Below are 17,858 nucleotides of genomic sequence, written 5' to 3' on the forward strand. Positions count from 1 at the left end.
TGGATGGATGGAATCCTGGGACCCCTTGGAGTAAAATAGGTATTAACATGATCCCCTTGAGGGCTCCAGTAGGGAGCGGGTGCTTCTCGTAGTACTAAAGCAATATTGATTGTTATTAATACAGCTTAGTTGGGGTGAGAAGAAAACAAGGTTGTTATTTAGCAAACTTTAATTTACATTGATTAGAATCTTCAAAAATATTATCACAACAACCCAAACTAAACTAGTAAGCATCTGAAAATGCGAAGCCCATCCCCGTCCACTTTATATTGAGATTTCCTCTGCTTCCGTATGCTAAACTTGATGAAAACGGCAAAAAAAATTGAGGATTTTCGGCGACCTTGACCTTTTGATCTTAAAAACAAAAGTCTTCAGTGACCCAATATACAAACCCTGCTCAGATTTCAAGTCAATCAGGTGGAAATTGACGATTTTGTGACCTTGATCTTTTGACCTCAAAACAATCGGCTTCTCACGTTTTATTGGTGAATAAATTCAGTGATTCAATATGCAAATTATTAAAATTACATGTCAATCGGATGAAAAATTTAACCTGGTGTTGGCTTAATGGTTAGGGTGATGGGCTTGGGATCCGAGGATCCTGATTTCAAATCCCACTTGGCTATTGAATTAATACCAGGTGGGGTTGTCTCTGCCTGTCATCCTTCCGAGGTCAGCAAAGTGAGTACCAGCTTTTGCAGGTATCCTGTGTTGGAGTGGTGACCCATCCAGGATTATGCCCATTAGCCAAGGAGACTGCTTCGGCAGCAGCACCGCTCTGCACAGAGTGTGGTCCCAATGGATGGATTAAAATTGATTTTATGTGACACTGACCTTTAACCTTTGGACCAGATTATTAATTTTTGTCCATATTCTCAAAGCAAAGCTTTGTTGAAAATTATATGACAAAAGCTCAAATTTGATGACAAAAATTATGGCCCAGACAGACACAGACAGACAGACACACACACAGACCTAAACATGCAGAGCAGCTAATATGAAGTGTTATCATCGCTAATCCATCTCATATACCAATCAAATCTAATTGATGACTCATTGTCAGGTGTTCCTGTGTTTACTCTTTTCACATCCATAAATCTAAAAGCCCACTTTTGTCCCACAGAAAACGTCTATTAAGATTAACTGTTAGCTTCATACAAAATCGCTAAACTTTCAGTAGAAGATTGTCATGGACCTGGTTTCTGCATAAAGAAAGAAAAACATTGAGTGAAATAGCTCGCATCACTTGATTGATTTTCCAAGGTGTGGTTTCCGAAGCACAATAAACAGGAAGAGAGCAACATTATCTGTAATTGGCAAACCCAGCACCGGAAAACCTAAAAATCTGTCAAACAAGGATGAGCAATACTTGAATACAATTTCCTTAAAGAAGGGAAAAGACAACCATTGGATAAGCAAGAGAACTGGCAGAAGGTTCAAGTCTTCAACATCCATCGACAGTATGAAGGTCACTTTTGAAATCAGGTTTTAAAGGACTTGTTACAGTAGGAAAACCTCTGTTAAGAATGGGGAGCAAGGTTAAAGGCTGAAATTTGTACAACAAGCTGAAGTACCCGGTATTGCCCGGGGAAATTCAATGCAATATGTATTGAACTGTTTCCTGGATGACAGATTGGAGAATGTTGGCCTGATGGTTTTGTATGAATTGCCAATCTTGGGTGTTGCAAAATGCGTTTGGAGTTGTATTGAAATGCTTCACCTTCTATGGATGTCCAACATGCTGACCTGGAGGATGCTTGTCTTGCACGTTGATCCTCAACCCGAGCCTGTATCTCCTCTGTCATCTCAGCTGACCGAGAGGCTACTAGTCTTCCATGTGGATCCTCAACCCGAGCCTGTATCTGCTCCGTAGTCTCAGCTGAGTCCTAAATACATTGGGGTTACATTTTACCGGACCCTGACCTCCGAAGAACAACTGCAAAGATGCAAGGAGAAGGTCAGAGCACAGGTTAACCTCATCCGAAAACTGGCTGGAACATCATGGGGAACTGGCACGAACACCTTACGCATGGCAACTCTCGCCCTTATATACTCGACTGCAGAGTATTGCGCACCAGTCTGGTTGGTGAGTACCCATATGAAGGCCATCAACGTTTAGTTAAATGCCACGATGGCAATGTCTGGAACCCTCAAGTCAACAAAGACAAAGTGGCTTCCTATCCTCTCCAACATTGCTCCACAAGCCATCCAAAGGGATGTGCTGCTATCCCGATACTTAAGCCACATTTTGGCAACCAAAAATCCAGGCCAGAGCCTTTTCGTTGAACATCTGTGCTGTGGCCTCAAGTCCTGAAAACCACCATGGAACCATGCCGTGCTCCTTACCGGAGCCCATCAAAGCGAAGCCAACTTGTGGAGGGCCAGCAGGGAGGCTGCCACAGCTCTTAATAAACATATTGTACTTGAGCCAACTATTGCTCCACCTGGTTTCACACTCCGACATAGGCAATGGGCAGCCCGCAACAGGCTCTGCACTGGACAGGGCCATTTCAACAGCACCCTCCACCAATGGAGGTTGAGGCTGGATGCGGTCTGCAACTGCGAAGGAGCCCAGACGATGGAGCACATCACGTCGCACTGTCCCTTGCGGCAGCTATCGGGAGGACTTTTTCTCCCTCCTCCAACTCACCCCTGAGGCAGCCACATGGCTGCAGAACCTATACATTCACCTTAAGCACACCACCGTAGCCATACGCAAGAAGACGAAGCTGACCTGGAGGCTGCTTGTCTTGCATGCTGATTCTCAAGTTGAGCCTGTGCCTGCTCTTGAGTCTTAAGTGATTTGGAGACTGCCAATCTCTTTGCATCTGATTTATTTCTGCCCATCAAGGGTCTTTTCTAGTGGTATGTGGCAGTATTTATAATGCAAGTAAGGTACGTTAAGATATTTCTTAACAGAAGTATTCCCTTGGGAGTTCCAGAAGTACTCCGGTGGGCATCTTACCATGCCGATCTTCATGATGTGGTGGAGTAAAGTTAAAAAGGCAAGAGGGATCGTACAAAGATGGGGAGGATTAGAGGTAGGGGAGAAACATACCAAGGGAATACGCAGTTTCTGTTATTGGCTTGCATTCATCATATGACCTCAACATATGATCTTCGCAATACATATTACTCGATCGTTTCTGGTGGAAAAAAGCACCTTTGACGGTCAAAGGTGCTTTAAACAAACGAATCAAAGTCTCAGTTATTTTGATTTAATCAAGAAGTACGTGAGATGATGAGAAACAAACTTATGAGGAGCCTTGCTTGAAGCCAAAAATAAAGCAGGAACGAGGTTCACGTCAAGTTTTGGGGTGCATATCCTCAAGTGGTATTTTGATGGCATATTGACTGCAGCAATGTGCAAACAAATATTAATCCACCATGAAATCCCCAGTGGTGCAAGACTTATTGATCCAAGCTTCACCTTACAGCCTGATTATTTATTTATTCGTATGCATCCTGTGGCTGCTCAGCTGCATCATTTTCTGGGGGCACATCTGTGCCGCTGATGCAATGCCCCCTGCTACCAGTAAGCTGGCACTCATTTTGCCAATAGGCTGAGTTCACCCACCTGGTTCACCAATCAAAGCTAGAAGCCAATTCTTTTTTTTTTTTAGATCCAAAGGTCAAGGTCGCATAAAATTGTCAATCCTCATCCGATTGACCTGAAATTTTAAAAATTTGCCTATTGGTTCACTTAATTGGTTCACCAATAAAGCACCTGGGACCAGCTAAATCATCAGCTATTTAATCAGCTAAATAGCTGATTGTTTTGAGGTCAAGGTCACAAAATCATCAATTTCCATCTGATAGATTTGAAATTTGAGCAGGGTTTGCATATTGGGTCAGTGAAGCCTATTGCTTTTGAGGTCAAAGGGTCCAGGTCGCCTAAAATTGTCAATTTGTTACTACTGCCAACGAAGGTGAAGGAGGTTATGTTTTCACCCCTTTGTGTCTGTTTGCCTGTGTACAGGATATCTCAAAAAGTTTGGACGGATTCGGATGAAACTTGGTGGACATGTTGGGTGTGTGACAAGGAAAAATTGCTTCAATTTTGTTGAAGATCTGGATCCGGATCTGATAATTTTATAAGTGATTCTTCACCATTGAGATATGGAGCCAAAAATGATATATAGCACAATATCACAAAAGGTTGTGGACCAGATTCGGACGAAACTTGGTGGGACAAGGAAGAATTGTTTCGATTTTGGTGAAGATCCAAATCTGGATCTGCATATGAGAATTGTTCAATTTTTTAAGTGATTCTTCACCATTGAAAGATTGGGCTCAAAAACGATATATAGCACAATATCTCAAAAATGTATTGGGCCAGATATGTTATCGTGGATCAGGAGTTATTGCTCTACCAAGTGTCCTAGTTTTAGCTGTTTTCATCATGTTTAGCATACGGAAGAAGTCCATCTAGAAAGCAGATGCAGGCGTGCTTTGCATTTTCAGATTCTTTCTCGTTAAAATATTGTGTCCAGCAGTCGGGCAACCTTGTTATCTTCATCCACTTGGTACAGTCTTAAATAATTTCAATATCAACTATCATTGTTTCACTGATGATATAAGCAGATATACACCTCCTCTGTACATGACGTTCTGTTCTCTCTTCTGGACACTCTCAGAACGAACTCCCATATGCTATCTTCTGCAACTCTAAATTCCATGATTTCTAAACTTGATACCAGTACTCACTCACCTAAAATAGATTTATTTCAAAACTTTGAGGATATTCCATTGCAGTTTCTGTCATGCCGTGATACAGATAAAGTACAAGTCTGTGATGCAACAGTTGGTGATGGCGTTGCCTGATGCTGTTTTAATCCTGTTGGAACTTTGAAGAAGTATAATTTTGGGTTATTTTTCTATTTTTTTGTGCGGACCTAAAACACTTCCCTAACACCCACTAATGAATGGGGTTGAGGTAATATTCATTTAATATTACTTCCCATAAAGCTACAAAGGCTTAGGTACTAAAGAGCGATTACCGCTTCCCCCGCTCCCAAACAAATCAAACTTTTATTTTTCAAAATTCTCAAAATATGATTTTTTTTTGTCTCAAACACTTCCCGGCACTCACTGATGAGCATCTGAAAGTTTGACAAAGATCCGTTTGGTGATCTCTAAGAAAAATGGCGACACAGACAGACAGACAGACAGACAAACATCTCTCTTATCGTATCGATACTTAATACAGCACATTGAATTGTGGGAGGAAACTTTCCTTGTGAAAGGTTTTGTTACATTGTTAAACAGCTCCCGTTAAATTTGATGCAGGCCGGTTATATGCATAGTGACATGCTCCTAATTTAAACAGCACATATGATGATAAGTAATGCAACTAATCATTCTGACTGTTGTTACTGCACATATCAAAAAATAGGACCGCACGTCCTGAAGCTCACCTGGATCAGGGGCAAGTCACTCAAACCCCCCGCAGAGCCCCCTAGACCCTGATTTTCTTTAATGTCGTGAAGAAATTTTTGGTACATAATGGGTGATGAAGGTTGTGGTCAAGTTTCATTGAAATTTTAAGAGAGCCAATACCTATTTTGGCGAGTCAAAACCCTGCCCTTGTTCATGAACTCCTTGAGTTTTCAGCCTCTGCAGATACAATTTCATGAAACTTCCTCTTTGTTCGAGACACTGAACTTGAAATGTCACAGACAACGTACTCAGATTGCACCTGATCAGTTTACCAAACTTGGTCGAATTAGTCTGATTTTCCTTTGTTGAGAGTGTCCATGTTGGGGGAATACTTGTTCTTGCTATTCTTAAATTGTTCTCTCAACTACATTCCTCATTGATGAACTTTGGTACATCATGGGTGATGAAGGTTGTGGTCAAGTTTTATCGAAATTGTATGTGTAGTTTCAGAGAAGAGAACAAATACCTATTTTGGGGGGTCAAACCCCACCCCATAAACCCACTTCATGAGTGCATATTTTGATGCAGTCAATAAACTTTCGTTAGGCATCACATATGAAGCTTGTGGCCAAATTTCATCAAAATTGTGTGTTTGGTTCAAGCGATAATGACTGAAGTACATACGGACTCATTGACTGACACTCACTCACTCACCCACGGACACTGCTCGATCACATTAGCTCACCCGACTAAAGTCGAGGTGAGCTAAAAATTATTTTAATAGAACTAAAAATCCTGATTATTGATGCTAACAAAACAAAAGTAACAAAGGAAACCATACACATTTTAATAATACAATCATAACACGAATAATTTTAAAGTAACTTACTTAATGTGACTTCAGAAATTGCTTCCTTTGATGAGAGTGTCCATGTTGAGGGGAATACTTGTTCTTGCTATTCTTAAATTGTTTTCCAAACTACATTCCTCATTGATGCTATTCTAAAGTTCTTCAGTTACAATAAGTTGTGATAATAGTACAAAAAGTACTGAACAAAATATAACCATGTGGGTCAGATCAAAGCATGTTGCACATGGACTGGAGGTTCCCCATGTCATCATTAAATGAATGAAATAAAAAATATCTTTGACCTTAACCCTTGGTGACAAGAGTCATCATTGTGTAAATGATTGACTCAGTTTTTTGACTTTCCTTGCAGACCGAGACACACCAAGCAGATTTTATTTCACAAAGCATGGCCTTTGCTAATGTGCTGGAGACTGTAGGAGCAAGCGGGAAATTTCAGGTCCTACACGTTTGCTTTCTCTCTTTGTTTGTGTTAAATATTTCCTGCCATTTTGTGGGACATGTTTTTCTGGCAGCGACTCCTCAGCATCATTGCCGGGTCCCGTGGCTGGAGAACGCGTCGCTCGAGGCTCCGTGGGTCTCCTCGTGGAACCTGAGCAAGGAGAGCCTCCTGAGGGTCGCCATTCCCTGGGAACAAGACTCTCCGAGCAAGTGCAGTCGCTACGTCCGACCGCAGTGGCAGCTGTTGCTTAATGACTCCGCGGACGTGTCAGACGATATAGAGATTGAGGGCTGTGTCGATGGATGGGAGTTCGACACCAGTGAGTTCTCATCCACAATTGTCATGGAGGTGAATGACATGACACACCACGATGGACATTGTGATCACAATATCCAAAGGGGTCTGAATTTTCAAATCTACAACAATTTTGTGTGATCTGTGGCTTCAAATGTATAATAATGAATATGTATTCCAAGTTTAATGCTTTTATGTTTCCAGTTAAGCACAGAGAGTACAGGGAGACAGATATTACAATTACTCACATAAATGGAAATGAAAAAGTGTTTATAAAGTGACTTAATAATTAGCCAAACTGACAGGCAGGATGAAGTGGTGTGTGTGTTGTTGTTGTTGATGGAGTCTGTTGAAGCCAAATGAAGGATAATGGCAGAATCGCTGTATATGACGATGTAGCACATCACACTAAATTGGCAGTCCTTTTGGTCTTTTGGCAAAGGCCACCACTAACTGAGGCATTAGCCCCACAACTAGTTCAGCAAGAATTTGTCACTTGGCCAGGATGTTTATTGACTCCTGGGTGATAAACAACTCGCTGACTTCATCAAAAGATAGCGGGATATTTAACATATTCAAACAATGATTGCTAGAGGATGGGTGCCCAGTTTAACGTCGCATCTGACATATACCAAACTTTCATGAATCACCCTGCCTGTGAAACACCAGGATGATAGTTTAGAGCTGGGTCAGGATTCCAACCCAAGCTGGATAGCTTAGAGGCGAGTGTGCTACATTAAGGTAAATAATGAATAAAAGGGTTGAAAAGGATGGTCTGGAGGTAGTAGTCGTAACGGCGTTATCACACTTCTGAATCTGACAACATAACATTGGTTATAGGATATTTTATAATAACCCAAACTTGGTAGAATTAGTCTGATTTGATTGAAGAAAACTGTTTCTTCTTCGGTTAAAGCCTTTGTTCATGAACTCCTTGAGTTTTCAGCCTCTGTAGATTCAATTTCATGAAACTTCCTCTTTGTTGGAGACACTGAACTTGAAATGTCACATACAACGTACTCGGATTGCACTTAACGTTTCCTCTTTTGCTTCATATCCTTACTTGTGTGAAGTCCTTCTTGTAGGTTTTCGCACAGGGCAGGATCTACTTTGGCATGTTTGGGTTCTGGATGGTAACACATCTGAACTGATGTCAAACGATGAGCCTTCAATTCATGCTTTACAGTCTGAAATGATCTGTATGTTTCCATCATCACGTTTGGTGAAGTGACATCCAAATTCTCTTCCATGGTGTCGGATGTACTCTCCACCACAGGGACATGGAAACTGGAGAGTACAGCTGTCACCGTTATCTCCACCACCAAAGTTGGACAGATGTGTGTTTCCACCCCTGTCTGTCTGTTTGGCTGTCTGTGAACAAGATATCTCAAAAAGTTCAGACATAAAGGAAGATAAGCCTGGTGTTGGCTTAGTGGTTTGGGTGGCTGGCTTGGGGTCTTAGGATCTTGAGCTTGAGCCCCGTTGGCCACTGAATTAACATCAGGTGGGGTTGACTCAGCCTGTCATCCTTCTGAGGTCGACGAAATGAGTACCAGAATACTGGTATGGGGGCACAGCATCAGTGGCACAGCCACGCCCCAACAAAATGATAGCTATCTGGCAACCAAGCTGCCAAATGCAAGAAGATGAAGAATAAAGGAAGACACAGAAGACACAGCAACTCCCACATATGTACACACACACACACACACACACACACACACACACACACACACACACACACACACACACACACACACACACACCTGATCAGTATATGTTTCATCTCTCGACACCCACCCACCACACATGGAGATCACACACTCACACACACCACAACACACACATACACACACACACACCACAACACACACATACACACACACACACACACACACACACACACACACACACACACACACACACACACACAGAATATCCTTAACCTAACTCACTGCTAAAATAGAGAAAGCCCATTCCCTCTTGGGCAATACAGAGGACCACTTCGCCCTAAACACACACTTAACGCACGTCCAATACCTTAACCGGAACACAAATGAGGCTGTGAGGCTTTTTCTATGTCCTATTTAAGTCCGGACGGGAGTTCGTCTGCAGATGTATCTGGACGGGAGTTTGTCTCCAGATGTGTCCGTGCAGTGTGTGTGTCCGGATGGCTTGGCTCCAGATGTGTCTGGCGGGTTTTGTCTCCGGACGTGTCCGGGTGGTGTTCCAGGCCATATCTATAGTACGACCGGTAGAAAATGGATTTCAGACATTATTTTGTTTCCATCTTCACTGTTATTCGATGGAAAATCATTTTGATGAGACAGTATGAATTGTTTTTAACGCTCTACCGCATGTCTGCCTTCCCTTCCCACACCCTCCCATATCCCTCCTTGCTCCCCCCCTCTCCTCTCTCTTTTACCCATCCAACTCTTCTCTCTCACTCCTCTAAGCTCTCCTCTCTCCTCTCTCCTCTCTCCTCTCTCCGCTCTCCTCTCTCCTCTCTCCTCTCTCTCTCTCTCTCTCTCTCTCTCTCTCTCTCTCTCTCTCTCTCTCTCTCTCTCTCTCTCTCTCTCTCTCTCTCTCTCTCTCTCTCTCTCTCTCTCTCTCTCTCTCTCTCTCTCTCTCTCTCTCTCTCTCTCTCTCTCTCTCTCTCTCCTCTCTCTCCTCTCTCTCTCTCTCTCTCTCTCTCTCTCTCCTCTCTCTCTCTCTCTCTCTCCTCTCTCTCCTCTCTCTCTCTCTCTCTCCTCTCTCTCCTCTCTCTCCTCTCTCTCCTCTCTCTCCTCTCTCTCCTCTCTCTCCTCTCTCTCCTCTCTCTCCTCTCTCTCTCTCTCTCCTCTCTCTCCCTCTCTCCCTCTCTCTCCTCTCTCCCCTCTCTCTCTCTCTCTCTCTCTCTCTCTCTCTCTCTCTCTCCTCTCTCTCCTCTCTCTCCCTCTCTCTCCTCTCTCTCCTCTCTCTCCTCTCTCTCTCTCTCTCCTCTCTCTCCTCTCTCTCTCTCTCTCTCTCTCTCTCTCTCTCTCTCTCTCTCCTCTCTCTCCCTCTCTCTCCTCTCTCTCCTCTCTCTCCTCTCTCTCTCTCTCTCTCTCTCTCTCTCTCTCTCTCCTCTCTCTCCTCTCTCTCCTCTCTCTCCTCTCTCTCTCTCTCTCTCTCTCTCTCTCCTCTCTCTCTCTCTCTCTCCTCTCTCTCCTCTCTCTCTCCCTCTCTCCCCTCTCTCCCTCTCTCTCCTCTCTCCCTCTCTCTCCTCTCTCTCCTCTCTCTCCTCTCTCCTCTCTCTCCTCTCTCTCCTCTCTCTCCTCTCTCTCCTCTCTCTCTCTCTCTCTCTCTCTCTCTCTCTCCTCTCTCTCCTCTCTCTCCTCTCTCTCCTCTCTCCTCTCTCTCCTCTCTCTCCTCTCTCTCCTCTCTCTCCCTCTCTCTCCTCTCTCTCCTCTCTCTCCTCTCTCTCCTCTCTCCTCTCTCTCCTCTCTCTCCTCTCTCTCCCTCTCTCTCCTCTCTCTCTCTCTCTCTCTCTCTCTCTCTCTCTCTCTCTCTCTCTCTCTCTCTCTCTCTCTCTCTCTCTCTCTCTCTCTCTCTCTGTCTCTCCCCCCCCCTCTCTTTTTTTCCTGCACTTCCCCTCCCCCCCTTTAGTATTCCCGTCAGAGAAGTGGCGGGTGGTATTTACTACTAATAACAAAAAAAAGAGCAATCAGAGTTTGCAGACCTTCACCAGGTCTTGTTTTTTGTGGTGTGTTGTATGGCATGTTGTGTAGTTTTGAGTGGTGTGTTTTGTGTGGCGTTGTGTACTGGTGTGTTTCGTAATTTATGAGAGACATAATTAGAACTGCCACTTGATAAATTCTGGCAGTGATGACTGGTTCAGCCATTTCAGAGAAGACGATTTTTGAAGTAAAAAAAAAATAAAAACACAATATGGCTGCCAAATCACATGGCCAAAGATATCATCAAAAAATTTTTCTGTGGACCATTTTATCACTTGATGACCCTCAAAAATTTTCATACTGATCGGATGTAATGATCTTCATATGCAATTATGATGTCATAATGAAGGCACCTAAGATGTCAAAAAAAAATCACACTCATTTCGCATGAGGAGTACTTGCTATGTGCCAAGTTTCAGTTTTTTCCTTGGTGCAGTTTCAGAGTTAAAGGTCCAAAGTTTTTCCATTTTTCCAATATGGCTGCCACACCACATGACATAATACATCATAATTATCAGTAAAACATTCTACATGAGTAGTTGCACCAATTGTCAAAATTTAGTCACAATCCGAAAGCAGTTGTGGAGAAAAATATGAAAGTTCTGTGCAGACAAACAAACAGACAAACAAACAAGAAGAAGACGTCGTGCAAAGCAAGATACTTGCAAAATTCATAAAACAAATTTGACCTCAAAAATAATTGGTAGTTGAATTGAGTGACCTGATATACAACTCTTCAAATTTCAAGTCAATCGGATGAAAATTGAGGATTTTACAAACACCACCTTAGTTCTTGACCTTGGGCCTATATTGACCTTTTGGTCCATGTTGATCTCAAAAATAATTGGCTGGTTGAATTCAGTGACCTGAAGTATAAATCCTCTTCAAATTTCAAGTCAATCGGATGAAAATTGAGGATTTAAGAAATCTCACCTAAGTTGGTGACCTTAAGCCTATGTTGACCTTTTGACCTTTTGACCTCAAAAACAATAGTCTTCTTCCTTATGACAAATTCTTCCATGTGGTGAAGTTTCGTGAAGATCGGCTTAAAATTGTGGCCTGTTGGTGACAAAAAGATAGACAGAATAACAAAATCGACTGACCAATATCCTTGAAAAATATTCGATTTTGCAAGTAACAAACAATCAGACCCAAATGCAATACCCTTTCCTTCGGCGAGGGTAATAATAAAAGGTCTATTTCAATTGAATTTCCATCGCGGCCAAAGGCTCAATTGAGGGAAGTTTCACAACTGATAATTTTAGCAAATAAAATATACAATAAAATGGTGATAAAAAGAACATCAAAGCAGAATAAAAATGACCAAGAAAAAATAATTTTGCAATAATTTAGCAATTCATATAACATCAAAGTTCAAATTTTAACAATCACTGCAATTTATTCATTGTGCCGATAAGAAATGTCATGGGGCTGATCTTGAATGTTGTGGTTTGACATTTTCGCTCAGTTTGTTGTTTTCTGTTGCATAGCTGATAGCTGCTGCAAGATCTGTGTGCAGGTAACAAGTGGTGAAGTTTGCAATTTGGAAACGCTCACGAAAGAACAACAAAATTGTTCACATCTCTTCTCGAGTGACTCCATACCACAATCGTGTAAAGCATCCGAGTAACTACAATACTTTGGGCCAAGAATAAGTCTGCAATCCCTTTTCTGAACAAATTCAACAGCATTGCACTGCTGCTTTGTGATTCTCCTTGAGCACACAAGAGCTCCATATTCTAATACGGTGCGAACAAAAGATGTGAAAATGGTCACGAGGTCAGTACTTGGTTGGGAATGGTATTTTAACTTCTGAATCATGTCACTTCCGAAACATCTGTTAGCTCTTTTGACGATAGAACTGACATGGACATCCCATTTCAAATCTGCCTGGATGAAGATACCCAAAACAGTTCAATGATATTACAATTTTGGATTACAACATCATTCAATGACAGGTGAGAAGGGAGTGGTTTGTTTCGAGCGAAACAGAAGTTAACAATTGCACACTTTTGGGGGTTGAGATGCCAAATGAGGAAGTTGAGGATGTTTGTAGTGAGGATGTTGAGGTCGTGGAGAGATTCACTTACCTTGGCAGTGATATTCATGTCTGCTGGCTGTGAGTCAGAGGTCAATAGACGTCTGGGTCGGGCCTGGGGAGTCATGGATTCACTGGATAATGGGGTGTGGCGTTGCCGGTACCTGTGCAGGAGGACGAAAGTCCGAGTCTTCAGGTCCTTGGTACTTCCAGTCTTGCTCTGTGGATGCGAGACTTGGACTCTGACCAAGGATCTGAGACGGAGACTTAATTCCTTTGGTACCAGGTCTCTTGGGAGAATCCTTGGCTATCGCTGGTCAGACTTTGTGTCCAACGAGCGTTTGCTGAGAGAGACTCAAATGAGATTTGTTACCTGCATTGTCCGTGAGCGTCAGCTGCAGCTGTATGGACATGTGGCTCGTTTTCCTGACGCTGATCCTGTTCACCAGATTCTCTCAGCGAGGGAGTCTCATGAGTGGAGGAGGCCAATGGGCTGACCAAGTGCCTCGTGGTTGCAGCAGGTTGATCGGCATCTCAAGGAGATGGGGATGGGCCAGGCATCTGCCTGAGGGATGGCCAGACGGAGGCCCCTGGAGTACCAGCAGAAAGTGGATGTTGCGACGCGATGCTCTGGCGCATGCTCCCATACCTGACCTGACCTGATGCCAAATACACGTAGTTGTAAATCTCCTCCAACGGATATAAAGTATGAACATATTGCATCAGCAATAGCTTGGTAATCTGATTGCTTGATATTCTCAACTGCAATGTTGCAATGTGAGTTACTGCTACCAGCAGTCATTACACGAATCTCGCGATACCATGCTGCTGGGTTTGAACGTTTTAAACATTTTACCATGGAAGTATAGTAATTTCGCTTTGCTGCCTTAATTTTGTGTCCGACTTTATTGCGATAATATCTCCATCGTGGACATTTTCCATTCAGGTGGAAAGCATGTTGACGAGTTTGTACAAGGGTCTTCATGAACGGCGTTTTATGCTTTATCTTGCTGATGTTGGTGAACACTTCATTGTGTGAAGTAGGTGTCGATCACCTGGTGATGTGTGTGATGAAACTTGTTGCACTTGTTATTCATGTTCTTGGTAGACAAGACCTCAGATCAATCTATGATTGCTCAACCATGCTCCAAACCTCCGTGAATCACTCTCTTTCATAGGTCTTACACCTGGTTTGTGAACAATGTTCCTACACGGAAAGAGGGGGGGGAGGGGTTGATCGTCTTACAACAACACATTGATGATCACTGAGTCCCAAGGGTGAAATAATCTCAACCGGACTTTAATGTTTGGCAAGATTCGTTCCAATCTTGTCCAGGGTAGTATCATTACCAGTGGGCTCGTTCACTATCTGCACCATCGAGTCTGAAAGTAAAGTGAAAAGTTCATGTCGATTGAAGCCACCAAGAATAGTGACTCCAGTATCCGGCTGCAGATTGAGTACCTGATCTTATCATCAAGCAAAGGTGATCTAACAGCTCGCTTGCTGGTGGACTCTTTGGAAGGTAATATGCAGTGGTGATGACTATTCTCGCTGTCGATCATGGCAAATGAGGAGGTCGGACCCTCACCCAAATCACTTCGAGATTTTCAGGCACTGAAACATTAAGAGGTACATCTCGAAGGTGAAGCTTCCTGGAAATAGCAAAACCTCCTCTTCACTCCATCCTTGGGTGCAAAAACAATTCGAAGCCTGGAATAGTTAATAAGTCCACAGATTGATCAGGAGAGAACTAAGTTTCAGGAATAGCTGCAAGGTCAATACTGTTATGATTCATGATCAGGATTAATTTATCAACTTTTCTGTTGAGAGAACGCAGATTACATGACATTGAAGGGGGACTTGGGTTGTGATAATGACCATTCGGTCTCACGATAGTTATATTAATGAGGGTCTTGTACCGAAACTCCCTCGAATGATCGTGTCAAAGGCGGTTCCCGGTGATAGTCAATATTGGATGCTTGATATGGCTTCCAGCTCTGAGTCCTCGCTTTGTTTTTTACTGCCTCATGTCCGTATAAGTACACGACGCAAAATTCCACATTCGCGTACAGGAGGAAGAATGGGGTTCAGAAGGAAATGACCGTCCACCGGACTTAGGCGTTTAATTTGCGCAGCACTGCACACAATCATACCATGTGGTTACAGCATCTAAGTGCAGTTAAGGTGTTCCATCTGCAATGGCGATCCATCCATCCATCCATTGGGATCATACTCTGTACAGAGCGTTGGTGCTGCTTAAGCAGTCTCCTTGGCTTTTGGGCACAATCCTGGACGGGTCGCAGAGTCCGAATCCGGATATGAAAATTTTTAATTTTATAAGTCATTCTTCACCATTGAGGAATCGGGCCAAAACCGATATATAGCATGATATTTTAAATAAAGTTGTAGATGGATTCGGACAGAATTTGGTGGATGAGTTGGGTCGGTGACAATAATAAGTCGATTAGGTTTTGGTTCAGGTTCGTATTGAGATCCGACCTATCAGTGAGATACAAATATGTAAAATGTTTAGCCCGGAGGAGGTATGCGCTCTACCGATTGCCGTTCTAGTCTGCACATGTGCTGAATAAGTTACCAACACATCATCATAGAAGTATATCCGACCTTTTCATTGCTCGTGAGATTGATATAGCTAACATCACCTTCATCAACCATCATTGCTGCTTATATGTTTATATGGCGTGAGCAAAAATCACATTCGCTTCACTGCAAAGCTTCATGTTGGATTCATTGGTTTGAACCTTCGCTGAAAATGAGGGTAATGAAACATTTCAAAAATTTTCGCATTATTCTCACTCAGATTTCAACATTACCGCAATGCATGTTGTTAATTTTTTTAACCTCTCTTTATATAAGAATAAGATTATTTATAATATCAGCAATCACCGGGTGGGGCTACATGATACACATTTACATGGATATAATTGGGGTCTTCCCCCCATCTTGAACCCCTCCGCCAGATGTGCTACCCTGACAGAAACCATATCTGAGTTACGCTGAGCTAACATGTAAAATTTGGTTAGATTTGGTTCAGTAGCTTTTTTAGTTTTTGAAGTATATATATATATACACACACACACATACATACGTATAAACAAAGTAACAAGAAAGACATCATGCAGAATAGGATACTTGTGAAATCCCTAAAACAAATTTGATCTTAAAATAATTGATGGTTGGATTCAGTGACCTGATATGCAAATCCTGTTCAAATTTCAATCATTCAGATGAAAATTGAGGATTTTAGAAATTTGAAAAAATTGCTGACCTTTGGCCTTTGTGGACCTTTTGACTTCAAAATCATTAGGCTTCTTGCTTATGACTAACTCTACCATTTCTAATCTAGGAGCCAGGCCACATTTAATTAGACTATTGAGCACAAAAGCTTCAGCAAAATGAAAGCAAACGACCATCAGTGCTGACCCAGAAAAGCCAATTCTTAAGTTTTTCTAGGTCAGCCTAAGACCTTTGGCGCCCATTTGAAATGGTGCCAAATTTCACTTTTGTTTAGATTTTTGAGCACAAGTGCGATTTTAGGAATATTGAATCCTTATGCGGCCCTTTCTCGGAATCCGTAACTTAAGAATGCGCCTAGGTCAGCCTAATGAGCTTAAGAACGCCACTTATTACCACTAATTATCACTTTAATTAGACTTTTGAGCACAAAAACGAAACATGTCGCAAATGAAAGTCGAGTGAATAACAATACAGAATATGTCCCTTCAGAATGAAATCTGGTCAGCCTAAGTACCTTAAGAATCAGTTAAAGTGGTTAACGCTAACCAATGGTAACTTTACTGTAACTTTAACCAAAGTTGCTCGGCGCAACCCCATTGTTGAACGCCCGGCAGAAAACGAAACTACTTCCCTTTTTTTACAACCACGTAGTTTCCCACCTACACCGAAACTAAACATTGGTGGCGGCACCAAAACTTTTTAGGTCTGGTACATCGCTGAGATGTCAGGTTCTGCCGGAGAGCCACCTCTAATGAACATGTGTTTTTGTTAATTCGGGTGACTTTGGAGGGGGCAGCCCACTGCAGACTACGATTCTCTAGCCATTGACTCTCCAAGTAGTAATGGAATCAGACGAAGGAGGTGAGTACTTTGGTGTATTCATCGATAATGTACGTGGTGACATTTGAATGGAAATTTCCAAATTCTCAGTTTCAGGCCGTTAGATGATGCATATTCATCATCTTAAATTCATCTACAATGTGACACTTTTAGCTGATTAGACATTCGATGTATCGGTCCACTATAGTATGCAAATTTGATAGAAATTAAGGCAGCGATGTCAACATTTTTCAGATGTGGAGATGATCTCATCACATGATCAGGAGCCCGATCATTCGATTGAACAAGGGATGACGACAGCGCCCCTGGAAGTGGAAATTGATGCATCGGGTGAGCATATCTATGCCCTCAGTTATTCAGTTTAATGAGCTACTAATTCATGCAGAAGGAACATACAACATTACAGGCCCTGAGCAAGCAAGACCGAAACTCAAGGATGCTTTGAAGTCTACTTCGTTCAAGCACCAACTGCCCCTGATCCTTGCACGTGAATGGGGAAAAGCTGAGTATGGACCTCTAATTGGTGAGCGCAACTTCTTCGGTGGCTTCAACGACAGATGTGTTCATATAGCCAGCCGAAATGGTCAAGTCGTGCAAGAAGACGTCGATTAGTTAAAGAGCAATCACCATGAGGCTGATACCCGTATCATTCTCCACATTGCTGCCATGTCAGCTCAAGGAATCACGGGTAATATCATAGTAAGAGCTTCTGATACTGACATCTGTGTAATCCTCCTGCATCATTGCCAAAAGTTTGTGGGAAAAGTATGGATGGATACAGAAACAGGGAAGAATCGGCGATACATCAATATATCGACCATAGCACATCAAATAGGACCAGAGATGTGTGCTGCACTTCCTGCCTTACACACCTTTACCGGATGTGACTATAATTCAGCATTTGTAAGGATGAGGAAGATACGTCCTGCATAAAACGTGGAGAATAGTGAACAATTCAAAGAAGCATTCTCGAGTTTGTCCCGTGATGGTGGATGTAATGCATCTACTGTGCAGGCGATCGAAGGGTTTACGTGTTCCAT

At 42.6% G+C, this 17,858-nt stretch overlaps 1 protein-coding gene across 5 annotated transcripts in view; it reads left to right on the forward strand.

Moving 5' to 3' along the window:
* The first annotated feature begins 6,613 nt into the window (after window positions 1-6,613).
* The window catches only part of LOC147012188 (solute carrier family 22 member 6-like), a 96,169-nt gene continuing 84,924 nt past the window's right edge, over window positions 6,614-17,858 (forward strand). For 4 of the 5 annotated variants that reach the window (XM_085856009.1, XM_085856011.1, XM_085856012.1 and 1 more), the window contains exon 1: window positions 6,614-7,037. In XM_085856009.1, coding sequence (XP_085712135.1) covers window positions 6,636-7,037 — 402 coding nt within the window. In that variant the 5' untranslated portion in view covers window positions 6,614-6,635. The remainder of the gene's footprint in view (window positions 7,038-17,858) is intronic. The other variant, XM_085856014.1, reaches the window with a different exon arrangement.

The sequence above is a fragment of the Eptatretus burgeri genome, chromosome 15 (genome assembly GCF_056783735.1).
Source record: "Eptatretus burgeri isolate ZD-2024b chromosome 15, Ebu_testis_v1, whole genome shotgun sequence".
NCBI classification, from domain to species: domain Eukaryota; kingdom Metazoa; phylum Chordata; class Myxini; order Myxiniformes; family Myxinidae; genus Eptatretus; species Eptatretus burgeri.